General features: G+C 39.7%; 1 protein-coding gene across 2 annotated transcripts in view; it reads right to left on the reverse strand.

Annotated features, from left to right (window-relative positions):
* The window catches only part of LOC129195141 (copine-8), a 68,347-nt gene that overhangs the window by 28,324 nt on the left and 14,127 nt on the right, over positions 1-25,896 (reverse strand). Inside the window, exons 2-6 of one of the 2 annotated variants that reach the window (XM_054800938.1) lie at positions 21,207-21,247; positions 19,422-19,468; positions 18,837-18,940; positions 14,997-15,036; positions 11,668-11,744 (exon numbers count right to left, since the gene is read on the reverse strand). In XM_054800938.1, coding sequence (XP_054656913.1) covers positions 11,668-11,744; positions 14,997-15,036; positions 18,837-18,940; positions 19,422-19,468; positions 21,207-21,247 — 309 coding nt within the window. Of the gene's footprint in view, positions 1-10,982; positions 11,038-11,667; positions 11,745-14,996; positions 15,037-18,836; positions 18,941-19,421; positions 19,469-21,206; positions 21,248-25,896 lie in introns of those variants that run through there. The other variant, XM_054800939.1, reaches the window with a different exon arrangement.

The raw sequence follows: 25,896 nt of genomic DNA on the forward strand, positions 1-25,896 counted from the left end.
GTAGACATGAAGCAATGGCATGATGGGGATAGCTTTTGTGACACATTATATAACGTAACCCAAATATTCCAACAAAAAAGGCCGTCTGCTGGGTTGAATATGTTGGTTATTTTATATTCTGCATTATTTACGAGCTCAAATTTCACAAGAAAATTTTAAAATATACTTTTAAAAAGTGGCATTACCACAGAGCACTCTGCCACACACAGAGGGGGGAGAGAAAGAGAGGAGAAGTGGAGAGAGAGGAGAAGTGAGACAGCTCTTTTCCGACGCAATTTCTCTTATATAAACTTCTGGACCCCAAAACATAACACTACTTTTAAAAAATAAGAATATTGAAGTCAATACAGTATTTAAAAATACCAAAAATATATATACTGTATATTTAAAAAAAAAAAGTAAAAACAATTTTACTCAAAATTGCTTAATAATAATACTGACATTTTATTAAATCAAATAAACAGCGAAAATGACTCAACTGTGAATAGAGACTTATTCAGACGCAGGTTAGAAGCATCTGGTGTGATTAACTGTCCATGATACAAAAAGCACTCTGTAGGCAGCGAGGTTAACATTAACAGTGTGCGTTAATGGGAGAAAGTATGAGTAGACTGGAGAGGTTGAGAGGCAAATAACTGTGGAAACTGTGTGGGTGCATAGGAATGTGTGTGTGTGGTTTTATTCACCCCCCCAAATAAACATCATCTAGAAGAAGAAGTCTACTTTGTCATTTGTCATTCAGGAGCTTTAATGGACTCTTACATGCACACTTCCTGGTGCTGTTTGTTCATATGAAATGCATGAAATTGCTTAAATACAGTGAGGTCTTTCTGTGATGAGAGCAAAGACAGGCAATGTAAGCAAAGACAGAAGTTAGCTGTCAACAATGTGTTTGTTTTGACGTATTTTGTATCACAGTACCCTTTGTGAGCTGTGTAACAGAACCACATAGCCTGAAGCGACATTGTCATCCAGAGACTCTACTCTTCGATGACCATAAATTCTCTAATTATAGGCGGGGCGTTTATTTAAATAAGCCACAAATAGGATGGGGCGTTAATTGAAAGGAGGCGATAATTACAAAGACGTTTTTTCATAAGTACACACAGTGCCTTCCAGAAGTTTTGAAACATTGAGGTCAATTTCTTTATTTTTACTGCAGACTGAAAATATTTGGGTTTGACATCAAAAAAACATACAGGACCACAGAGCAGCATATAAGCTTTTATTTCCAGGCATTTACATCAGGATCAGCTGGACATACTTAGAAGATAGCAACTTTTGTTTGAACCCACCCCATTTTCCATGCGAACATGAGTCCTATTGCTTTGCTTATTCAATCAATAAACAGCACTGAGCGTATACGCTCAGTTTCAGACTGGGTAGGATAAGTTTTGCCTTTGTATACTGCATCTAGAGGCGATAACAACATGAAAACCAGAGACCTGTCTATGGGTGAAAAAAAGCAATCGACGATATGAGATGTGAAGGCCAGGCTGGAATTTGCCAAAAAAGTATTTAGGCTCATCGCTGTACTATTTGTCAAATTCCAGCCTGGCCTTCCTATTATTTTTGCTAAGAAGTGGTTTGACGCTCATGAGGTCTTCTATGAACGGAACAAAGTGATACCTTCATTCCTGTCCTCTGCAGGTTGTTGCTGGGTCTTTCTTTCCAGCTCTCACAGTTATTTTGATTCTTCTGATTCTTTCTTTGGTCTACCTGTTTGACGTCTGTTATTTAGTACACCACTGGTTTCTTTCTTCTTCAGGACATACCAAATGGCTGTACTTGCTATGCTGTGCTAGGACGAATGTTTATGCAATGGCACCGATTAAGGGTGTCACAAGACCAATTGTGCCGGTATTTCTACCGGCACAATTTAGCAAAAAGCTGGCTCACGAGAACAAGGCAGCCAGAAGCCAATCAAGCGGTGAACTATGGCATCACTCATGTGAATAATACGCGGAATATGACAGTGACCCAGCAAAAGTGGAAAAAGAGAGCAAAAGGGACGATAATAAATAAATTTATCACACAATAAAAAAAAAGAACTCTATCATTTTACCAGCCACAATATAGAGTATTGTCATGTGCATGTGTGTCTGTTTTCATCATCTCTCGCATCCAAACAGGCAGGAAGAGGATTCACTCTGTGCATTGGTTTCAACACCTTGGCGCGTTTGTTCCATAGAACAACAGCATGAACGGAGTGAGCCCTTTTGTCAGTCAAACAGTCTCTTGGCTTGGTGGGTGGAGGCAGGGCCGGAAGCATACATACAGAGTGCAGAAGGGTGTAACGTAGTAGAAATGAAATTAGTAATTAATTAGCAACTTATTGTCTTATATTTTTAATATTTTTTCTTTGTACTTTTTAAAAAAGCAATTTTAAAATCTTGTCTTGTCTCGTTCTCGTAGACCTAATCTCATGTATCGTCTTATCTACTGAACTGCGTGTCTTGTGACACTCCTGCTCATAACTAATAAAAACACAAAGACTTGTCTTACAATGTATGTATAATGTATGCATGTTTTTTTTAAATTAAATAAATATCAAAGGAAAGATGGACAGGCTTGACCTAAATAGACAAAGACAAGTAGAAAAGAAAAAAACAGTGAGCTGGCATTGTTTAACTACAATCTAGAACTATTCATGCTGCACTTCAGCCAATAAGGAACTTACATTACCTGGCAGGTATGTATAATGTAAGAGTTCATGTTTTTATGCGGCTGATTGGTGTAGTGGGTAATGGCGTCAACACTTGGCACAGGGGACTGTGGTTTGAATCCTAATGAGGATAAATGGCAACGTGTAACAATATTTATTATTATCATTATTTTTTAAACAATACTGGCCCTCACAGTGTCTGCCAAAGTCTCGAAAAAGAAAAGAAAAAGAAAAAGTCTCGACTAAAGGCCCAGGCACAAAATGCACCGCCCGCCACTGATAACTACCCATAAATATAAATGATTAGTAGTAGCAGCTACAATTGCTGCCATTAATTTAACTTTTAATTTATTAAATGAATTTAATTTTTAGTTTTTGTTTCAATTTGTGTCAGTCACATGTTCCAATACTTTTTGCTCACATTAAAAATTGGGTGGGGTTAAAACAAAAACGTGCTATCCTTTAGGTTGTGCATTCGATCCAGATGTAAATACTAAATAAATAAAAACTGAAATGTTGCTTGCAGGTGTCGTATTTGTCTTTTGATGTCAAACTCAAACGTTCTCAGCCTACAACAAAAGTAAATAAATTGACCTCACTGTTCCAATACTTCTGGGGGGCATTGTGTTGAAGGGATCCGGTTTGGTGACTGCGTGAGTGGGTCTGTGCTTTTTGCAGATTATGTGGTCCTGCTGGCTTCAATGAGTCGTGACTTTCAACTCTCACTGGATCGGTTCGCAGCTGAGTGTGAAGCGGCCGGGATGAGAATCAGCACCTCCAAGTCCGAGTCCATGGTTCTCGCTCAGAAAAGGGTGGAGTGCAATCTCTGGGTAGGTTGAGATTTTGCCCCAAGTGGAGGTGTTTAAGTACCTCAGGGTCTTGTTCACGGGTGAGGGAAGTATGGACGAAAGATCGACAGGCGAATTGGTGCGGCGTCTGCAGTGATGTGGACTCTGCATTGGTCCGTTGTGGTGAAGAGGAGGCTGAACCCAAAGGCAAAGCTCTCAATTTACTGGCTGAGCTACGTTGCTACCCTGACTTATGGTCATGAACTTTGGGTTGTGACCAAAATAACAAGATCGCAGGTACAAGCGGCCAAAATGAGTTTTCTCTGTAGGGTGGCTGGGCTCTCCCTTAGAGATAAGCTGAGAAGCACTGTCATCCGGGAGAAACTCTGAACCGCTGCTCTTCCACATTGAGAGGAGCCAGATGGGGTGGCATCTGGTCAGGATGCCTCCCGGACGCCTCCATGGGGAGGTGTTCAGGGCACATCCTACCGGTAGGAGGCCTCGGGTTATACCCAGGACACGCAGGAGAGACCATGTCTCTCAACTGGCCTGGGAACACCTCGGGATCCGACGGGAGGAGCAGGATGAAGTAGCCGGGGAGAGGGAAGTCTAGGCTTCCCTGCTTAGGCTGCTGCCCCCGTGGCCCAACCTCAGATGTGCAGCAGAAGATGGATGGATGGATGGATGGATGGATGGATGGATGGGAAGGAAAATGACTACATGGTAATTTATTTACAAGTATATTGCACAACACAGCAGCAACAGAACTAATGTTGTAATAGCAGTAAGGAGCAAACTTGCTCAGCCAGCATTAGTGAAGCATAAGTGAAACAGGCATGAGTTTCAGCTGAGTAGCAACATTTTAAAGCACATGCAGAGATAGATAAAGCTGCTGGATGCCGTCTACACATGATGCTTCAAATGCAGCTACAGCAAATTTGAGGAGGTTCTTAAACCCACAGCCACAATTGTTTATGTACATGATTTTAGAGAACCTGGTTGTTATTGGCTTTTGTAGACAAGGCACCCGACAATTATAGGAGAATGCAGTTAATTGACTAGAGCAGTTAATTTGAGTATTTACAATATTTTTATAAGTCATGCACACACAGGCATGTCACAATATCTGTGTTGCAACATATCATATGTGACAAAGACTCGACCGATGAGGCTAATGGAAGCTTTCCGTGTGAGGAGAGAAAGAGTATGCGCCACAATTCAACATAACTTCTAAAGAGGTCTGGCAATCTGACAAAAGAGGCCCACCGTCTGATGAGCTCCAGTTTCAAAAAACCACCTGACGGAGATCGAGTCAGGCAAGTCATTTAAACAGCCTGGAATTGGGGTCAAAGACCACCACTGTCTGAATGTAATTTGAGTGTTTTTACTTCAGCAAAGGAAGCGGGAGGGAAAGTGCTTCTGATATAACAGATTTGGGGCTATCCACAAAATTGAGAACTATGTTTTTGTTGTTGATCAAGAAGCTTTGTGTGTGATGAGAGTGCTTTGCATTCATGAGTGGCAATGGCACTCGTTAAAAGTATATTTTAGAAGCTTTTAGTGAAATCTGAGCTGGTAGAATTAGCAGACTAAAAAAAAAACCAACATATTACTGAGACTATTTGGAGACCAGCAGAGACCTGGCAACTTGTGTCACATATCTACAAACACAACAATAATGGCAAAATGTAAGCACCATATCGTATAAAAAATATGTTGACTTCTACATCAATTCAGTCACTTATTGAATTACTCAGCTACTAAAAACTTGAGTGTTTGTTTTCCGTGTGTGCGCTTCAACATGCAGGCTTCGTTAAGACGTGACAGAGAAAAGCACTCTTATGTTTAAAAAAAAAAAACAACTCAAGAATATGTTCTGAATGTGTGTGTGTGTGTGTGTGGGTGTGTGTGTGTGTGGTAGTGTGCGAGAGGATGGAAAAGCAATGAATCCCCTCATCAAGAGACATGGATTTGCAATCAGTGTCTGACAAGAAACAGGTAATTAAGTCTTTTCTGGGTTTCACTATAACACACAAGCACCAACTGGGGCTGAAATGCCTATATGCTATACACACATACATTACATGTATCTTGCAATTAATGAATTGGAGTATACATTATATTTATGTGCTCATTTATAACCTGCTTAGCTCTCTTGGCTCTTTAGAGTATAATATTATGAGAGTATATGAGGCAGACATAGTTGCATAAAGCTACAACAGGAAGCAGGAAAATAGTGAAGGTTGGGAGACATCCTCATGAAGAGCGAGCCCCACTTCACAATGTGAATAATCAAGAGTATAGAGTGGAAATGTTATCGGTCGTGAAAATGCAAATTTCCTGCATGGCGTCTCAGGAGGCATTTACAAAAACCCGAGTGCTCTCATGCAAATGCGCCAAAACAATGATTCAGGATGACAAGTTCAAGTTTATCAGACTTTAACAGTCAAAAAAAGGCATTGACCCATTACACAAGCCTGCATGTAACAAAAACAACAAAGCATTCGGCCTGTCACGATAACACAATTTGCTGGATGATAATTGTCCTACAAATTATTGCTGATAAACCATATTATTGTCACTATTAATGTAATCATAATATAGGGCATAATAATGCAAGTACACCGTATCAAAAGCAATAAACATTAATTTCTCAAGCGTATTTAACATTGTAATTGGAATGTCAAGAGCTTTTAAATCCAATCAATTAAATGCATGCAGAAACATGATGTAAAAAAAAAAAAAGAGTTCCCCAAAGTGTATTAATTATAAAAAATAGATCAGTAGAAAACCGTAATGCGTAACATGGACACTATGCCATATTTCTGATTTTGAATCAGTTGGCATATACTCATTTGCATATACACTTCCGTGATTCACTTTTACTAACATTGTGTGTGGAATACGCTCTTTACCTTTAATGAGGTGTAACGTTCAGTCGGAGTTTGGTCAATGTATGTTTCGGATGCAGCAAAATGCGTTTGGTGCACAATGAGGTGTTATACATCGGGAATCACTGCAGTGGAAACGTAAGTTCCACCGTTTTGTATTACTTATTTAATTGTCTTTGTCACAAACTTTTTCAGGTCACAAAATGACAATACGCAAACGGGCTGAAATTGACATCAGATCGTGTTTTATACACAACTGCTGCAGCAGCTGCTGCACCACTCTGCACCACCTCTCCCCACTTGTACAAAGAGACTGAATGACTGACAGGAGGGTTCACTCACTCCGTTCACTTTGCTATAGAACCAACGTGCCCAGGTGTTGAGACAGATGCACAAAATGAACCCACTTGTCATGCAGCCTGTTTGGTAGAGAGAGGAGGAAAACAAACACTCATGCACATGTCAATATACAGTATCAAGGCTGGCAAAATTATTGAATTCTTTTTTATTTATCGTGCGGTTAATTGATTTATTGATTATCGTGGCAGGTCTACTAATGAGTAAATGTCTTATAACTTTAAGCATCTGGATTGCTTGATGGACAAAAATATACTCAACAAAAATATAAATGCAACACCTTTGTTTGTTTTTCTGTTTTTAATGAGCTAAACTCAAAGATCTGAAACTTTTTCTATGTACTCAAAAGGCCAATGTCTCTCAAATATTCTTCACAAATCTGACTACACGGTGTTAGTGAGCATTATAGTCCATCCACCTCACACTGTATGTGTGGCATAACAAGATGCTGATTAGACAGCACCATTATTGCTAAGGTGTGTCTTACGGTGGCCACAACAACAGGCTAATCCCTCAAATACTGCGGAGATGCAGAGCATTTCAAACATGCTGAGTGGTTGACTCGGATGTTTTCATCTTACAGGAATTGTGTAACATGAGGCGTACAGTATCATGCTACAATATGAGGTGATGGCCGTGGATGAATAGCATAACAATGGGCCTCAGGATCTCATTCAAAATGCCTCAGTAAAATATACCGGTATGCCCGCACATACCATAACCCCACTGCCACCAGTGGAGTGGCCTTTTATTGTGGCCAACCTAAGGCACAACTGTGCAATGATCATGCTTTCTAATCAGCATCTTAATATGCCACAATTCACTGACACAGATTTAGGCAAATTTGTAAACAATATTTGAGATAGTTAGGCTTTTTGTGGACATAGAAAAAGTTTGCAATCATTGACTTCAGCTCATGAAAAATGGGAACAAAGCATTTTTATTTTTGGTGAGCATATTAACACCTGCCAAACGTCTTACTAGTTACGTTACAGGATCACATCATGTCACAATGACACACAAACACACACGCACGCAAACACTCTTGAACGTCCACTCGAGTATGATTGAACAATATAATTAACCGTAATTAGCGCTCATTAAAATTGTTGAAAATCCCCCTGATGTGTCGAGCAGCAGGTGCGCACATGACAAGGACGGACACATGAACGGACTTACACACACAAGCGCACGCACACACACACAAACACAGAACTTTGGATTGTTGGGTTTTAATACAAGTTGACAATGTTTGTCATGCTTCCACCAAATCAATATGGCATAAATAAAGCACTTACTGTATTTAGACTGTATGCCACCTGTGTGGCACTTGACTGCTCTAATTCTGAGGTGTTCAAAGTGCGGATATTTCCGGCCTGCAACTCGTTGTTCATTGTAAAAATAAAATGAATTCATTACTAATGAGATATAATATAAGATATTACACTAATTTGCTTTGTCAACTATAACACAAAGCTAAGATGGTGTTTTTTTCAGATATCTTAGCATATGACCTACACTGGATTGGTTTGAGCCTTCAAGTTTTCTGTATGTGGCCCTCGATGGATAAAGTTTGGACACTCTTGAGCTAATTCATCTCAAACTCCTCATTTAAGTACTTAAATATGTTCTTATCCTACTATAAAAGCAATTTTAATTCATTTGAAAACAAGGTATTCCATAAATTACTGAGCTGCAGAGAGGACCAGCTATCTCATTCATTCATTTCTTTATTTGTTAATGACAAACAAAATAGAAAGCCTATTCTAGAGAAGATACAGAGAGATACAGGGCAAGAACCTAGGCAGGCTAGATAGGGGCAGACAGGGTAGAACCAATCTGAAGAGGTTGGGTTTCGTTGCACAAAACAAAGATCGACATACAGTGGCTAGAGATAAAAACATACATACACAAATATACACACTAAAAAGACAAGACACATCAACACACGTTGCCAGGTTCTTGACAACATTCACTGAAGGGATGCCAGCCCCTCCACATTTTACATCTGCGGGCTTGTCAAGGCTTTAAATGAACAAGTAAATTGGATTAAAAGCCATTGTTGGAAAGAAGCCAAGTGGGAAATAAACGGGGAAGGAGATGTACATAAAATCATCACGCGTGGTCCCAAACACACTGCTTTTCTTGATAAGCACTGCAAAAACAAACAACACTATTCTTACACCGTGTGTGTGCATGTGTGTTGTCTTGATATAGTGCAGCAGAGTAAGGCAAAGCAAGTGACTGGTAAATGCATGAGTTATATTGTTGGAATGACAGCTAACAATGTGGGCTGCGAAGAGGTTCAAACTACAATGGCTTATGTCAACAAAGACTGAAAACAAATGCAAGGAGCTTTTAAAAATGCGAGTTTTCAGTTTTTTGTAGAAAAGCAACAGTAGTAAATTGAGGTATTGACTGAAAGTGTACTTCCGGACTATAACTACTATACTACTTTTTTCCCCACACGCCTTGAAGCATGCGGCTTAAACAATGATGCGGCTAATTTATGGGTAAAACAACTACAGTTCCCATGATGCTTAGAGTGCTAAAACAGTGCATTTCTGCAATAGAAGGTAATATCACATGTTTTGAAGTCTAATGCAGCGATTGTGTTTTAATCTGACAAATCTTAAGTAAGTTTGATCAAGTGTAGAATTACTACAGCGTCTGCTTGGGCAGTGGAAGTTGTTAAACTCTGATTAAAAAAAGGGCCTCAACAAGGAATTTATCGGCCACCAATCAGTATTAACCAATTTCAGTCAGAAGCACGTTATCAGCATATGCCGATAAATGCCCTTCAAAGACAATCACAAAAACTGATCGGCGGGCAGCGGCAAACATACCATACACACAACATACATAGGGTTGCCAACAAGGGACGCACTTTGTCCGGTATTGCCACGAGAATCAAAACTAGTCTGCAAAACCTCAACAGCTTCAGTTTGACAAGTTGACGCAGGCTATGCCAATCGATGCCAGAGTGTGATCACTCCCTGATCAAACGTATTGCCGTTCCGACTTTTCTTGCATCTTTGTTTACATGATTTGCCGAGCTGTCACTGGTGGCAGCCAGCTAGCCACCTCGCTAGCCATCTAGCTACAGTTATCCGCCTAGCTTCTGGTCTCCGGACAAATGTGACTTTTTACCACGGTAACATTTTGTTTTTAAAACAAACAAGCAATGCTGTTGTCCCACTAAGAAGTTAATTGTCTAACAGTGGCCCTGGCCAAGAGCACTCATCATAAATAAATTGAAAAATTTACAGGTAATCCACGTGTATCGGTATCGGGCTGATCTCACTCATGGAAGATCAGTATCGGAATCGGCAACATAAAACACTGATTGGAGCATCCCTTGTCTCAACGTCTCACCAAAGCTAACGAGTGACGCTGGGAACACAGAGTGTAGGTAGGTAGGATGGCAAGGTTTGAACTACGTTTTTCTGCATAAACATTCCATGTTACAACATGTTAATTTGGTGGGTGCGGCTTATATTCAGTGTGCTCAATAGTCCGGGATTTATGGTGCATTAAATTGCATGCCAGCACTGCAACAATATATAATAATTATACACATACCAAAATATGCACATTTAAACATGTACTGTACATGTGCAGCTGCAAGATAACAGGATACCAAACAATCCTGCAGAATAAATCTACTTAAGTCGGGGATACAATCCTTAACGCACCACTTGCAATAACCAGACCGTAATATTGCTCCTACTGTAATTGCTCCATATATCCCTGCAGGACAAAAACGGACATTCTGATCCACCGAACTGTGACTGGGGCTTATTTGACTGGGTTAATTATTTTGCATGCACATTTATTGTACAGAATTTCATACTTGTTATTATCCAGTCAACTTGTAATTTACTGTTACTCCTAGGCTTGTCACGATAATAAAAAAAAAATCTATTAACAGAACCAGAAAAAAACAAACTTGATACTTCTGCCGGCCTCGATATATTGACATGTGCATGAGTTTTTTGTTTCCCTCCTGTCTCTCTACAAAACAAGCTGGATGACAAGAGAGTTCACTCTATGCACCTGTCTTAACACTTGGGGAGTGAATGAACCCTCCTGTCAGTCATTCAGTCTCTTTGTCCCAGTGGAGAGCGGTGGGGCATGTGCTACACGATCAAATACTTTCTTTGTGCCTGTTCTGTATAAAGCACATCTGATGTCAATTTCAGCCCGTTTGCATTATTTTGTGACATGAAAAAGTTTGTGACCAAGACATTTAAATAAATAATACAAAACGGTATAACTTACGTTTGAGCTGCAGTGGTTCCCGAAGTAACACCTCAGTGTGCACCAACCAAATGAGTTGAGGTCTGCATTGACACACAACGTGAACTTCAGAGTATTTATGGGTTATTTCTCTGTTTTTTGGGCAATATTTAGACAATAATGAAAGTGACACTGATTCAAAATCAGAAATATGGCGTAGTGTCCATGATACGCGTTGCGTTCTGGTTTTTTTACTGATGTTGTTTTTTTCTTCCAAAACACTGCCGAGTGTTTTTTTTATCTTAACACACACAGGGTCCATTTTATTTTCTATGGGGATTTTTTTTTGTCATTTACTGTATCTGTTTAATTTATTATGTTGTTTGTTTAATTTATTAGATTTAAAAGCTCTTGACAGTCCAGTTACAATGTTAAATACACTTTTTAAACGAGAAATTTGTTTATTGTTCTTGATACTGTATACTTACATTATCATGCAATATATTATCATTACATTAATGAAAAAAATGGTATCAACATAATGTTGACAATAATATTGTTTAAGGGCAACACTTTGTAGGACAATTATCGTCCACCAAAATTTGTCATCATGACAGGCCTAGTTACTCCCCAACTTGACACCATTGGATTGTGTACTAGTCACCATTAATAATTATAGGTTGAACCATTATTGATTGGCACATAAACAGGTCTGATGTTGACTCACCCGAGAGGCTTTTCTAAGCGGCTGCCCAAAGATCCAACCACCTCTCCCAGAGTACAGTGGGCCTGGCCTAAAAAGTCCTGCAGAGTTAATAACAGAGCAGAAGAGGCCATTTAAGAAGTATTTATATCATTATTCACAGCCAAAAAGCAAGGGGAAGGTGATTTTTTTCACAGCAGCTAAAGGGTGCAGCCAGACAGACTCTAAATCTTTTCAACAGCCCATTCAGAATATTGGCAAGAAAATTGAGCCTTCCTCCTACTAGCCCTCACAGCTGCCCCCTGCCACTTCCTTGTTAAATTAAATTCCATTTTGACAGACCACACAATGAGACTTTGCATTGAAAGTGACAGAAAAACAGCAGGTGAAAGCGTACACCCGATACAGAAAACACATTTACGCTGTATATCATAAATTAGTGAAGAGTAGGACGGCATTTCTCAATGTATGGAGGCTACTGCAGACACATGGCATCTTCACGCTTCTTAGCAGGGAGCACACATGATGAGAACATTTGTCAGGATCAGCCAGCGTCTCTGATATCTCACCAGAGAGGCAATAACATGATGGATTTTCTTTTGCGTCATTCGCGAGCAGCTACAGCGTGATCGGGCTCTGTTTTATGATACAATGTAGTACCAGAGCACCCTTTATAGGGAACGTAGTAATTGTTTTTATTGATTTATGTTTGGCGGGCATTCATGTGTGAGGTTTTTATATTAGAGGCTGCTAATATTGTTGTCATTGAGACATTATGGCATAAATAGGATGTCACCTTCCTTTAATTTGCCATTATTTAATTAGTTTTGTGCTGAAACAAAAACAATAATAATTTCATTTTCCTCTACACGACAACAGCTGCTGTCAGTATGACGTCCTTTGAAAATGTGTCTGTGTGTAACTAAAAGCTGAATACATTTAACAGCATGGACTGGAAAAAAAGTTGTGACTAAGAGTTTGTGTGGGTGCTGGTTCATTCACTATTGTTGCAGGAAAAAAATGGAATGTGATGGATTTATTTAAAAGACAGCAGAGGAGTAGTTAAGTGGGAGTTTATCATTTTAACATTTACTGGAACAAATGACACATCACATTTAAAGTTGAACTCATCATCAAATCAAGTAGGGAAGAAATATCTTCAATTCGTCTTTCTTTTAAGAGCACTAGTGTGCACTTTATTCAGCTTTTACACATACTGTGTAATTCTGCACTTGTTAAGATTACGGAGTGGGACAGGAGGACACAAACGTTACAACTCTAGCATCACTACGTACAGTATGTGAGCTACGGTGCTAATATTACATGCAGATTTGAACTGCAGCACCATGCAAGTTTAGCTTATTCATTCAAAAAAAAAAAAATTACATTTACAGCTCCCACATCTGTAGCTGACTGATAGCTGGCAGAGCTCCAGGCTTTATTTTTAAATGTGTAGCGAAATGTACAAAACTGTCATTCTGGCTCTTCGAGGTGGGTCAAAGGCTGTGTTATGTCCATGAGCTTTTTCCTTCATGACGTCATTAAAACACAGAACTTCAAAAGCAACCGTATGAGCGCGTCTTCTCTCAAAAGTGGAGCAAACAGTGACAGAGATGAGAAGAGTATTCTAATATTTGGTGCTCATAAAGGGACTGACTCTAGGGACACATATTACTGTTCGAACGTCATTAAAAACTCAATTTTGCACAACCCTTAATGCTTCACAGATTAGTTAAGATTAGAAATGCAAGAAACCTGAGGGTTGTTGAGAGAAAACTGCACTTTTTTGGGATTTTGTCCATCATCCACAAACCTTACAATGTCCCCTCTCACTGAATGCCGACTGATGGGATGGCTAAGACTTGTGCTCCCTGTTGAGCTGGTAAATTCAATTTAAACTCACAGCAGGCGATGCAGCTCCATTATCTTAAATTACCTCTCGGTAGTGGCGTGAGGCGCTGTTAGCAAGGCCCTGTGTCACTACGCTAGAAAAGTAGTTGTTAGGCGTTAGCTACTACAATGGTAATGTCACTGTAGCTTGGTCAACATGCAGGTCATGTTATGTAAATGGAACATTGTTGCCGTTTTTTGGAGGTTTGTTTTAGAGAGCTTTATCGGTGGAATAGGTGCTTCCCATTATGTGCATTAGTAGCTGTCTCGTGCTCGCTGTTGCAGAGAAAAGGTAAAGACGTGTGTTCATGTCTCACATGAGGATTGTAGAAGATGAGCAAAATGCAGTGCAGTTTTCCCGTTAAGTGTCTTTTTCTTAGATACAGTCATTTGTGTGCTGGAACTGCAACATTTGAAGGCAGAAACAAAATCGTCATTATCAGTGTGCCAAATAAATCAATTTTTGCATGCATTTTTAATACGTTGTAAAGATGTTTCCATCTGTTATCACATTTTAGTGTACAGATTGTGAGAGTGCGTTATCGCACCCAATATTTCACACTCGTTCTTACCCGGCTCCCAGGTGTGCCTGCAGCCTACACCTTTCATGTTAAAACACTTCTAATGGATTGGCTCGGTGGATTCCCCCCCCATCCCTTGGAGACCAGCATCATCTAAGGCTGCTTAGATACTACACTGCCTTCGAGCCTTCGTGTCAAGTCCCTTCTTGTACGAGATTATTGATTTGGAGATGATGTGATGGTGGTGGGGAGGATGACGGATTGGTTGAGTGAAATAGGAAAAAGGAGAAATACAAAGGCAGTGATAGAGGAAAGATACAAGAGAGACAGATGTGACACAGTAAGAAGATTTGAATGGTTTGGAATTAGATTTCCTATCATTACCTGTGTATTATGGCAGGTATTGCAAAGAAACAAAAGATTACCTCCTCCAAATTAGATGAAGAAAGGTGAGTCAACGTTTCTGTCTTTGTAAACTTGGCGGCTTTTTGGCAGAAGCCTTATTCAGATAAGTGATGTGAAACTGCATACTCTTTGCTGGTCTATCACTGCAAATTATGTTCAGATGCAGTTGCAGTGGTTAACTAAATATGACAAACAGCAGAATGAAGATGGCGCCACCAGAAATAATAATAAAGGCTATAGATGAAGTAATAACTTATTAAATAATGCTCAATGATGCTTAGCAATGCTTATTGTTGAAATTGACATACATATATGCATACATGTGATTTGATTTTCTAAAGTCAACCAAGGACTGCTCAAAAGCGTGTGTTGCTAAAGCAGATGATACAATAAACACTGTGTAAGGAACCAGATTAGTGTTGTGTGGCTGCTACTAATGGGAGTTAATAGCAAGGGAGGCCAAATGCAAAAATCATTCTTCCGCACAACGAGATCCCAAACAGAGTGAAAACAGACAGGATAAGTTGGGGTACTCACATGTTTTGACAGATTGGCACTCTTGGAGTCTACATCGTACCTATGGAGAGGGGGATGAGGAAAAGAGCAAGTGAGTCAGTGAATTACAATGTGATGGGGGGTGACAAGAGCTCGGCTGGGAACACAACGGGGGATTGCAACGGGAGTAACCGGGCCAAGCAGCTTGTCACCAGCAATCGCACCAGAAGCTGTGGGTATTTCACTCAGCTGCGTCACGGGCATTCCCACGTTAAACGGACACTAAACGGACTAATTGGATGTCACACATATGATTGTGAGGGGATCTTTGTTAGATGTACGGCTTTGGAGCTGTCTCAATACACTCCTGAGCAAATTTTTAAGACCAGTTGAAAAATGACAGAAAGTTTTAAAATGCAACAAGAAGAAATGGGAGTGAGACAAAAAACATTTTGAGTAAGCAATTTATTGCAAACAAGCATTAAAGTAAAATAGGTTGTTCATCAGCTGATCACAAGTTCAAAAGCACTGCCTTTAAAAGCCAAAATATTGGCAAAAATGTGGATTCAGTGTCATGTCAGGTATCCACGCTGTCATGATGTATTGGTGCCATTGCTGCTGAGGATGCAGTAAGACAGTCATTTGAAACTTCCTCAAAGAACCTGAAGGTAATGGAATAAAAATACCAAGTGGTAGACACCAAAAAAATTCTAACGGCCCTGAGCCGGAGGATCCTCGGCCCAAATGAAGGTTGGTACTGGAGCCAGGTGCAGTCCAATAAGCATGAGACGGCATCTGCGAAAGAAGGGTTTTAAGAACAATGGGTTTGTTTGAGTTATGGTCATAAACTTTTGATCAGCTGATGAACAGCCTATTTCAATTTAAACATTGTTTGCTCAATTTTTTTTTTATCTCACTTCCATTTGTTCTTTTTTTGGATTTTTTTGCTCTACTTAGAACCTCCAGAAGATCCAACTGTGCAAAACAATTTTTCAACGGCCCTTAACATTTTGATCAAGAGTGTATTTGGCCTTTGTTTTAGCTGTTTCTCAATGTTCACTGCCGCACTTACTTGCACAATACCTGCCAAGAGAAAATTGTTCTCAGTGATAGCCCCCCTGAAAGTATAGAGACAACTCTAAAGAATTGGTGGCAATCAAAGAGGCCATTCACTCAGCAATCTGAGATCATTTCTCAGCCATCACTGAGAAGGGTTTGCCGTTTGTCATATTTTGTAGGGGGGTCGATTTACAAGAAGACTCAGGATGATGTGTGCTGCAATTAGGATTTTGGATATAGCCTGAATGAAATATGCTCTCACCTTCACCTATAACCAAAATTATAGCAAAAGGCTGCAAATGTTGCATGTTTACGTTGCATGTTGAGGTATAACGCGGCACATTTTGTAGCTGTTTATTTGATTTGTTCACATCAATTGCACATCCTTTCAGCTACCATTATGTGTTTCATCTGAAACCTCCTACAAGAAGAAAAATGAAGAATGATGAAGAAAATGGCACACTCTCAACACACACAAAAAGCTAAATAAAAGGATATCGGCAATATATTGTAAATGCTCCAATTATGTTATTCCCATTAACAGCTGTGGGTATAGGCAAACCCCTGATGTATTTTTAAAGCTTTATGTACCTCTACATGCATTTGAAAATGTTACTACTCAGCGGTTGGTGTGAAATTTGTGTGTTACTACCCTTGCCATTCTTGTTTACAAAGAACTCATCAGAAGTATTAATGCTGGATGATCAGTTTGCTCTTTACCGCTATTACAACATTGGTTCTGTTGCTGCTGTGTTATTAGCAAATGACAATGAAGTCAAGGAGAACTCTATTTCTCCTTTACTTTTTCATATTATAAGTTAAAGTTTAAAAGATAGGTTGTTAGAAAAATAAGTTTTCAAATTAACTGTACAGTAGAGTCACATTTTTGCGGGGGTTACGCAAAAAACACCGGCAAATGGCCAAAAGCAGCAATTAATTGACTACTGCTAATTAATTACTCCTGCTAGCTTGATAGTGACATTCTCCTCTGATTTCAGATCGACATTTGCTATGAAAGTGACTGTTGTAATTATTAACTTAGATTCATCTGCAGAACGTTTTGTGGCGGGATGCGCTGTCGGAGCTAGTGTTTCGGTAGCCAAACAAACTCCTGTGTCTCACAGAGCACACAACTATGGTGTGTTCCAAGGTCGCACAACAAAGTGCAAAATCTCAAGAACAAACATCATCAGTGAAGCATAAAAACAAACATGTCCAAATTGTGGGCTTCCTCACAGAGGTACATGTATGATGTACATTTTCACCTTTTTAAAAAATTACAGACTTATAGTGAATAAGATAAGTGAATAAGTGAATACGTTTTCAGTGGAAAAAACTGCCTATTTACAGAGAGAACATTTTTTTGCATAAAAAATATGCAAAATATTGTGTCTGTGAATGCAGAATCATGAATGTGCGGGGACCTACTGTCAAATAACAGCCTCTCCAATTTTCGCCCTGTCCTCTTTGTGGTTTAGGTATTTATAAGAGCATTTGCAATAAATGCATTTTCTAATAACAGCATACATTTTTTTTCAGCAAAAACATATATGCTGGAGGCTATGATACAAAAAGGTTAAATGCTTCTCCTTCCCCAAAGAAAACCTGTCTGCCTCTGTATGTCACCCACTCTTCATGGAAACATTGTTGTTGTGGTAACCTGTGTTACATGGCACATATTGCCATAAACGTGGGTATATGGGAATATACAACAAAAGATATCAATTTGCCTCTTGACTTGGGGCGAGTCTTCCCCTGAGACTGGATGACAACACAAACGGCTAGTGTGACAATGGATGTAAACACATGTAAAAGAAGGATACACATAAAAGAACTAAATAAACAAACCAAGTATAGCCATTGGGACAACTTAAGCAGAGAAACTTTTGTCTGTTTTCAAATACTTTTTATTGCCATGTTCAGCGGTATTACTGGAGGATAGAGAGGAGAAATAGAGCAACAAAAGACTGGTCCAATCAATGGATAAATTAACAAACAGAACAATAACATTCTGAAATGCTTCTCTCCTCTATTATTACAGGCAATGTGGTATGTTGGATGATGGGAAGGTTACTGAGCAATCAAGAGACACAAGGGAATATATTTGGACAAAACCATCCTCTTATAGAAAAGACAGAAACTACAAACATTATTATTTACTGCAGAAAACACTAATTCCTCTCACCATTGTCAGGAATGCACATCACCAATTTAGCTGATTTTCCCAAAATGTTAAGCAGGAGTGAGGCATTTTTTTTGCCTTTCCATGCAAGATAATTACAGCTACAGATACACCAAAGCTATCCTTGCAAACAGTAATGTATCCCAGCGGGTTTATCTGCGTGGCTCCTTGGCTCATAGATTAGAATATAATTAGTCTCTGTCTAATATAATAAACCCGCCAAAATGCTCTCCTAATTCAATGAGGTATGCAATGGTAGAGGGAGGATCACCTACAGGCAAGTCTGCTGAATTAATTTGTCCAAAGTCTAACTGTCTCACAGATACATAGCAGCGTATGACTCATGCAACACAATGCATATGACAATGGTAAGACGTAACCATGGAGCTTTGTCCATATTAACACAGTGGGAAGTGGACATGTAACGTCAGCAGTAGAGCATCTGAGGGACACAAGAGAAAAAAAAAAAAAAAGACAATAATGGTGTTGGTGAAAAGAAAAATCAATCTTCAATACTTTTACGAGGATGCACGCTTCTTTGAGCTGATACCTGGGGAAATAACTGAATTAAAGCGTTGAGCCTTGAGATTTTAGTGGCAGTAAATGAATTTGAGAAGAAGGACACAATAGACTTTACTTACAAGTCAAATCGAAGGTTCTGCCGCTCTTCAAAGAAGTAGTCCAAAATGAATTTGCGCACAAAGTCCGGATTAAGTGTGTTGTCAATCACCTCTGTTCTCCCAAACTAACCAGACAGACACAAAAAACACAATTAGTACCACAAACCTAGCTCCATTTACATGCACAATACTAACATTTTTGCGAATGTAAGTGTTTTGACATGGCATTCATGGAGTGACTGTGACTCATAAGTTTCTCCTCAGGAGGAAAGTGAATGGTTGGACTATTTCATGAAGCCTTAAAAGAATGCACAGCAGCTGACAGATCATGTCAATGAGGGTCAGGTAGGTTCTGGTTTGGCATTTAGCTTGGCCTATTAACCACACATGCAGGCGATGGACTCCTCAGAGCGATGAGTAACTGCAAGTGATTGGACTGTGAGATTTACCACCTCATTTACATTTATGAATTGAGTACTTTCTGCGGTGCGGTTCGCCAGATGGAAAAAGTTTGGGCGCCCCTGGTCTAAAGAAACCGTGCACGTGTACCTAATGAAGTGTCCATAAAGAGTACAAGGAAATGCGATGCAAGAGAAACACACTCACCTCTCTCCACTCCTTGTTGCCCATGCCTTGTGCGTAGAGGACGCAAACTGAAAAACACATTAAGGCACATGATATTATACTATCAGCATCAAAGACCCAAGTTACATCTACAAATCCAATGACTATACCATCAGTATCCAAACATCAAAGCCTAATTGAGTAAAATTAAACACAAAGCCTCAATCAAATCCTTCTCATGACATTATGCAATTTTCAGTTTATTATCTCAAAGGTAAACTAATAGAGGTCATTCTTTGATGTTCTTTCAGATAAATGGAATGGATGATCCCTGTTGTTCTGATTGTTCTGGCTGTACAGTCAAACTTTAGTTGCTAAACTTGGCCAAATTGCTACCTGACAACAAACATAACTTGTGCATGTGTGTGTGTTACGTCGGCGTACTCAAAGAAGGAAGAGGTGGGATATATTTCTTGCAGTACGTTCAAATGTTTACACCCTCTCGGCAGCTGGAGGCACCCGCTGCATACAGTCGCTTGAAAGCCCAGAGTTTGGCTAGGCCACTTCAGGATAGGGATGGGGCCGATCCGATCTAGCATGGGTATCTGATTCTGATACAAGCGTAATTCACGTATTGGAACGTTCCGATAGCTTTGATTCATGAACGACGTCTGTGCTTTAATGATGTCAGCTTGTTGTTGTCTGAAAATGTAGCTAGAAGAATATCAGCAGTGAAGATAGCGGTCTCCACACAATGAAGCCAACCTCCTCACTTGCACTGTGCATACACACACACACACACACACACACACACACACACACACACACACACACACACAAGCGCTCAAACTAACATGTTCACAGCCACACAAAATAGTCGGACATGACAAACACTAAACATGCATGTGTCCAGGTGGCTGCAATATTATTATTATTATTATTATTGTTCTTATTATTACAGTTTAATATAAAATCAACAATAATGATAATTTAGCAACCCAGAATTAATGTATGATGAGTTCTGTGTTGGCTGATTTGTCTGTGAAGGTGTGAACACGTCAGGCTGAGCGCTTGTGTGTGCAGCGCTGTACTGTATGTGTGGAGACAGCTACGTTTGCTGATATTCTTCTAGCTACATTAGCTGATATTGTTTTTGTGTCTTTATAGGCAGATATCCAAATCCAAATTCATGTATCAGGATCGGATCGGAGGTGAAAAATGTGGATCCGCATATCCCTACTCGTGGATCTTATGCCTCTTTTGGAGCCACTCCTTTGTTGCCTTGGCTACTGTACATGTTTTGGATATGTATTGTCATACTGGAAAAACTACCTAAGAATCCATGATCCATTTTCAGTGTTCAGGCTGAGGTTCAGGAGCTTCGACGGTACATGGCCCTGTTCACTTTCAAAATCAGGAGGGGATCAAATACTTATATCCCCATGTTGTAGATACAGTATAGGAAAATGTGGATTCTTTACAGGCTTATTGCTTGTACCGGAAGATTCGGTTTTCCTTTTGGATCATTGCTCTTTACTGTCAAAGTGTTTTTTCCCTTGAAAGCAGATGGTCTTTTTCCCCACATGTGCACCTCATTGTAAGAGCTTAATGTATGGGCCTCCCACTCGTCACCATTGCGTTAATGACTGTCATCCTTGTCCCCCATGTCACTGTCAGCATCATCACCTTGTCATTTATGTTCCATGCTGCTGTGAATGTGCTGACATGTTTTGTACTGATTGTGTGATATTTCATGCATTGCATCCCACCACTATATTGCATTTTGCCGATGCTCCCGCATGTGCACAAAAAAAAATGTGGTCTTACTTGGGTCTGATTTGGAGAAGGTGTCTCTATCCAGCAGGTTTCTGTGGAGGAAAAAGACAGAATTCCCAGTTTAGTTATTTCTCATTCACTTTTGGCAGTGAGTGCATTTTAACACTACTTGTGTATTTTGTGTGCCTGGCAACATTACCATCACCCTCTGTTTACAGTACGCCTGTGAAACTCCAATGCGAGGTGTGAGAAATACTTTGCATACCACTGTATAATCCATAATATTTGTTTGTGCTTGATGGTATTTGGAGAACAGATATTTGTTATCCACAGATACAAAAACACCCAATAAATACAATGTTTACTTTGCTTTGGAAAAAAGCAAAAAACATTTTCAGAATTAATGAGTACCAATAGCATGTTACTCAATGGAACATTTCGAGCTGGAGACCTCCAACCATCCCAGACAAAGGTAAACAACTTGGAACTGGAACGGCAAAAAGAGGAATTGTAAAATCAACTGGCCTGATAAGTACATGTTCTGTATATGAGTTGTAATGATTATCTCTAATTTGAGAAAAAGAGATGAATAATGATGAATGATGAATAATGATCACCATGAAGAAGGAACTCAAGACTCTCTTGAGTAGCATGCTGTAAGTGGGGGACCTTCAACAAGGTTGAATCAATGCAGAGCATAAAGGGCTTTGATGAGGACCAATAGCTATAGCTGACACTTCCGTCGTGTCCTGATTGTGCGTAAATTGTGGGAAGAAGAGGCCTGATTTAAGATTAACCCAAAGCTCATACATAAAGCATTTAACATATTGTAGTTTTTCCACTGTACATTTTTAAACAGCTAAAATTACACATAAAGCAAACACCACCATGCTACGCATTTGCTATGAGTTGGCGATGAGTTTTGCCAATCGCAGTTGTGTCGCCTCCCGCGTGTGGCGCCCATTGCTGTTTTGCAATTTGCAGGTGCTACTAAACTGTATACTTGAATTCTGAATAATTTGTTCTGATCTAGTTTGGTAAACACTAAATGCGCTTCCTGTATTGCACAGTTTGTTACCAATAAATCAACAATTGTGCTTTACAAATTGATACAAGTGTGTTCAATTATATGGGTTAAGGTTTGGTAGCTTTTAATACAAGACTCTGCTGAATTTTATTATGTTGTCATATCATGATACATCCCAAAAATATCATGATACATGCAAAGGTATCGCCCAACCCTAAGGCTTTGTGTATATGGTGAGGAGGACATTGCTCCAAGCAACTGCATCACAACAAACAAAGAATTGTTACCGCTAACAAAATTTGCAGTGGTGGAAACTTTCTTCCATCTTCCCAAAAATCAACTGGAAAAGATGCCACAGGCTAGCTGGACCAGGCGGACAACCGTCCATCGAGTAAGTCACCAGGATATTGATGGTGATACATGGAGCTTGATATCACCACTATATAGACAGTCCGTGTACAAACAAAACATGGAATGTGGGTTAATATTTTACAGATAATTCAGATCAGAGATTACTGCTCCAAAGCATACTGTGGAAAGCTTAGATAAACTGCATAGCTTGGCGGAAACGTGGCTTTTGGTGGCAGGAAAGCTGAGAACTCAGCAAAACTGATAACCATTTGGCTCTTGCCTTAACGGGAAAGTGTTTAGGGCCACAAGTTAAAGTACGCTTTTCCCCCTGGAGAGGGTATTTGAGGCTCCACAGTGTTGCGAGTGTCTGCTGCTCAAAGTGCATCACACATGGTGGCACTCCAAATGGGCTCCTGGGCTCCCCCTGTCAATGTGCGTGTATGTGTATGTAAGACACATATTCAGGACTTCCACCTCAGAGCATAACGTGAATGATTTATTGCTCTCTCACTCTGTTTTTCTCTCATTCCTTACCTGTTTTTTATCCCGAGGCAGGCAGCAGAAAGCTAAAAGCTGCCATCCGATTCAGACAGGTCTGTAGGGATAAAAGGTTCCCGACTCAAATAGTTCCAGGACTTTTTCCACCCAAAATACGCTGTCATTCTAAGTATAGTTAGCTCCAGTTCCATCCAGGGCTATAGGAGTCATTATTACAAATTGTGTGTGTATTTACTGTGGGGAAAAGAAAGCATACCATTGGTGATAAAGGGAACTACTTTTTGGCTTTAAACTCAGAATAACATTGTTGTCATTGTTGTCGACAAACACCAGACCACTGTACAATCATGTCCAAATGTCAGATACTAAATATTCTGCACAAATACATGCAATTGCCCTTTCCAAGCGCTCATTTATGCAGTTTCCAGATCGAGAAAGAGCAAAACTATGAGCGTACCTCGATGATTAGTCGCACATGAAATTAGCAAAATAGACAAATATTCTCTAACACTGCCCAATAGATATGCAGATCTGCGCTCAATTCAATTTGCATGGGAAATTATGGATATTGGAAAAGCCACTTACTAATCAGCTATCAAACCCAATCAAATAAGCATTGTTTGCTGGTTTGCAGGTTTAGGAAAACACAAATGCATCAAACTATGCTATGTAAGATTGTCTGTTTCAAATGAACAAAACCCAAAGTAGATTCAAATGTTGGGTGCTTGAAGAAATAATATTAATATATCTAAAAATCAACAATAAATTGCTGTTATGTTTATGATTGAAAAATGTTTTCACAGCTTCTTATTAATAGAATAATTCATGCAAACAATGCACTTAACAGGTCAACAGCAGCAGTGTAGCGTTATTAATAACTTATGTCAGCCCATTTAGGAAGCAACCTTGCGGGGCCTAAATTAAAAGGTGGCTGCCTCAAGAACACAATGAAAACCATGCTGATTATGAACATTCAAGCAATCAAAGTCCATAAAGTCATAATCAAAAATTAACTGTACCCATGCGTTAACATAAGCAATCCATCAAATGTGCACTTTCCTAACCTACTGTAAATCATTAACTACTTTTGAATGTGTTATGAACACAGAGATGTAGTCCGTAGAACAAATGACCCCAGCGCAATCCCCTTGTCACATTTCTGCCATAACTCTGGCAGACAATTCCTTCCCCCGTGTGAGAGTTGAAAGGGCTCTAAAAATAAAAAAAAAGAAAAAGGGAGTTACATAAATGACAGACAAGACAGTGGCGTGCTAAGGGAGGGTCTTCAAAATGATATGACAACTCTTTAATTATGTGAAATAATTGGTGTATAATAAATTGAGGGTGTCTCCCAACTGGAAAGCCACATGATAACAGCATGACAGTCACCATGGCAACTCACTGACTTGACCAATGTGACTGGCAGTTATCGTGTGGAGGTATTTCACATTTCTACTATGATTTATCAGCAACCTTTTCCCCTCCATCTTTTCATATATTTTTTAGTTTCTCTCTCTAGCATTTCACCCCAGCTGAGGGAGGATCCTATTTTTAAATGAATAAACAAATCCAGATTGCCTTCTGGACAAGTCTTGAGAGGTCGTGCCACTGAAGGCGTGTTACCTTGACGACACTAGAGCACCAAATGTCTCGCCTCTTCCTCTCCTGCTACCCACCTCACGGGAGAAAGGGATTTTCTCAGAGACGGTAGACAGCCTCCATTTTTCTATCTTTATACTTCACATTCACTGCTTTTCTCTCTCTATTTCCTTGCCTGTCTCTCTCTCTCCGTCAATTTGACCGTGACCTGAAAAGAACAGGTCTATGGAGACGATGGCACCTCATTGAACTAAATACAGTTATACACATACAGTATGTATAGTGAACAAACTACACAATCTGATGACTATCCAGTGTAACACGCTCTTTGGCACACATTCATCTTCTGTGCATGGCTGCAATGTTGCGGAAGTGTGAAGGAATTTTGGCTCTGCTAACTAAAATAGCTATTTTATTGCCTTGCAGGGTTTCTGCTACGTGTAATTGATCGTGCCACACCGCCACGACAAAATGAAAGCCGCCACACCTGAAAAATGAGTTGTTGTTTTTTTTTTACGTGAAAACAATTTTAAGTAATCTATTGTATGAATGGATATATATGCCATATAGATACATATATTGATTATTATCTACGCACATATTGACCATAATTCATTGAAAATATCATAAAAATGTTTCACTGCGCTTTGTTTTGATAAGCATGCACTGGAATCACTTGTCTGCCCTGTTGGCACTTGCGCATGTGTGACCAGATAAAAGTACGCTACACATCTTGTGTTGACATTCACTTTGTTTCTTATTATCGAGAGAATGAAAAATAGCCCGGAAAATGTGTAGTCAATTGACAACAGCTTGTCACAGGCTAAACTTATCTATGCCAGCATGTGTGATCGCTCACGTTTCAATCTCATTCGACTTTGTGGCATTTTTGTTCACACATTTTGCCTGGCTCTCACTGCCTCACTGGCGCCAGCTAGCTAGCTTGTTTTTGTCCCACGGACAGGCGAGCTACCTTACCTTTTTGAAGTGTCACTAAACAATGTTGCTGTTTTTTATCTTTATAATACTTATGGCTTGTCTTCAAAAACAGTACTGGCATGTACAATATAGTGACATGTCACAGGCAGTACACTTCAGTTAGTCTTTGCTGCACCGCTAGCGTGCTTAGCAACAAAGAAGGAATTCTTGGAGACGCGCAGCCCAACTGGGCATGCTCGGATGCTTGCGACAGTAACTGGTCTTATTTTTTTAAATTTCACTATCATTTTGTTGGCGTTTTTTTTTTTATTTTCATCGATCTACCCT

The sequence above is a fragment of the Dunckerocampus dactyliophorus genome, chromosome 15, assembly GCF_027744805.1.
Source record: "Dunckerocampus dactyliophorus isolate RoL2022-P2 chromosome 15, RoL_Ddac_1.1, whole genome shotgun sequence".
Classification (NCBI taxonomy): Eukaryota; Metazoa; Chordata; class Actinopteri; order Syngnathiformes; family Syngnathidae; genus Dunckerocampus; species Dunckerocampus dactyliophorus.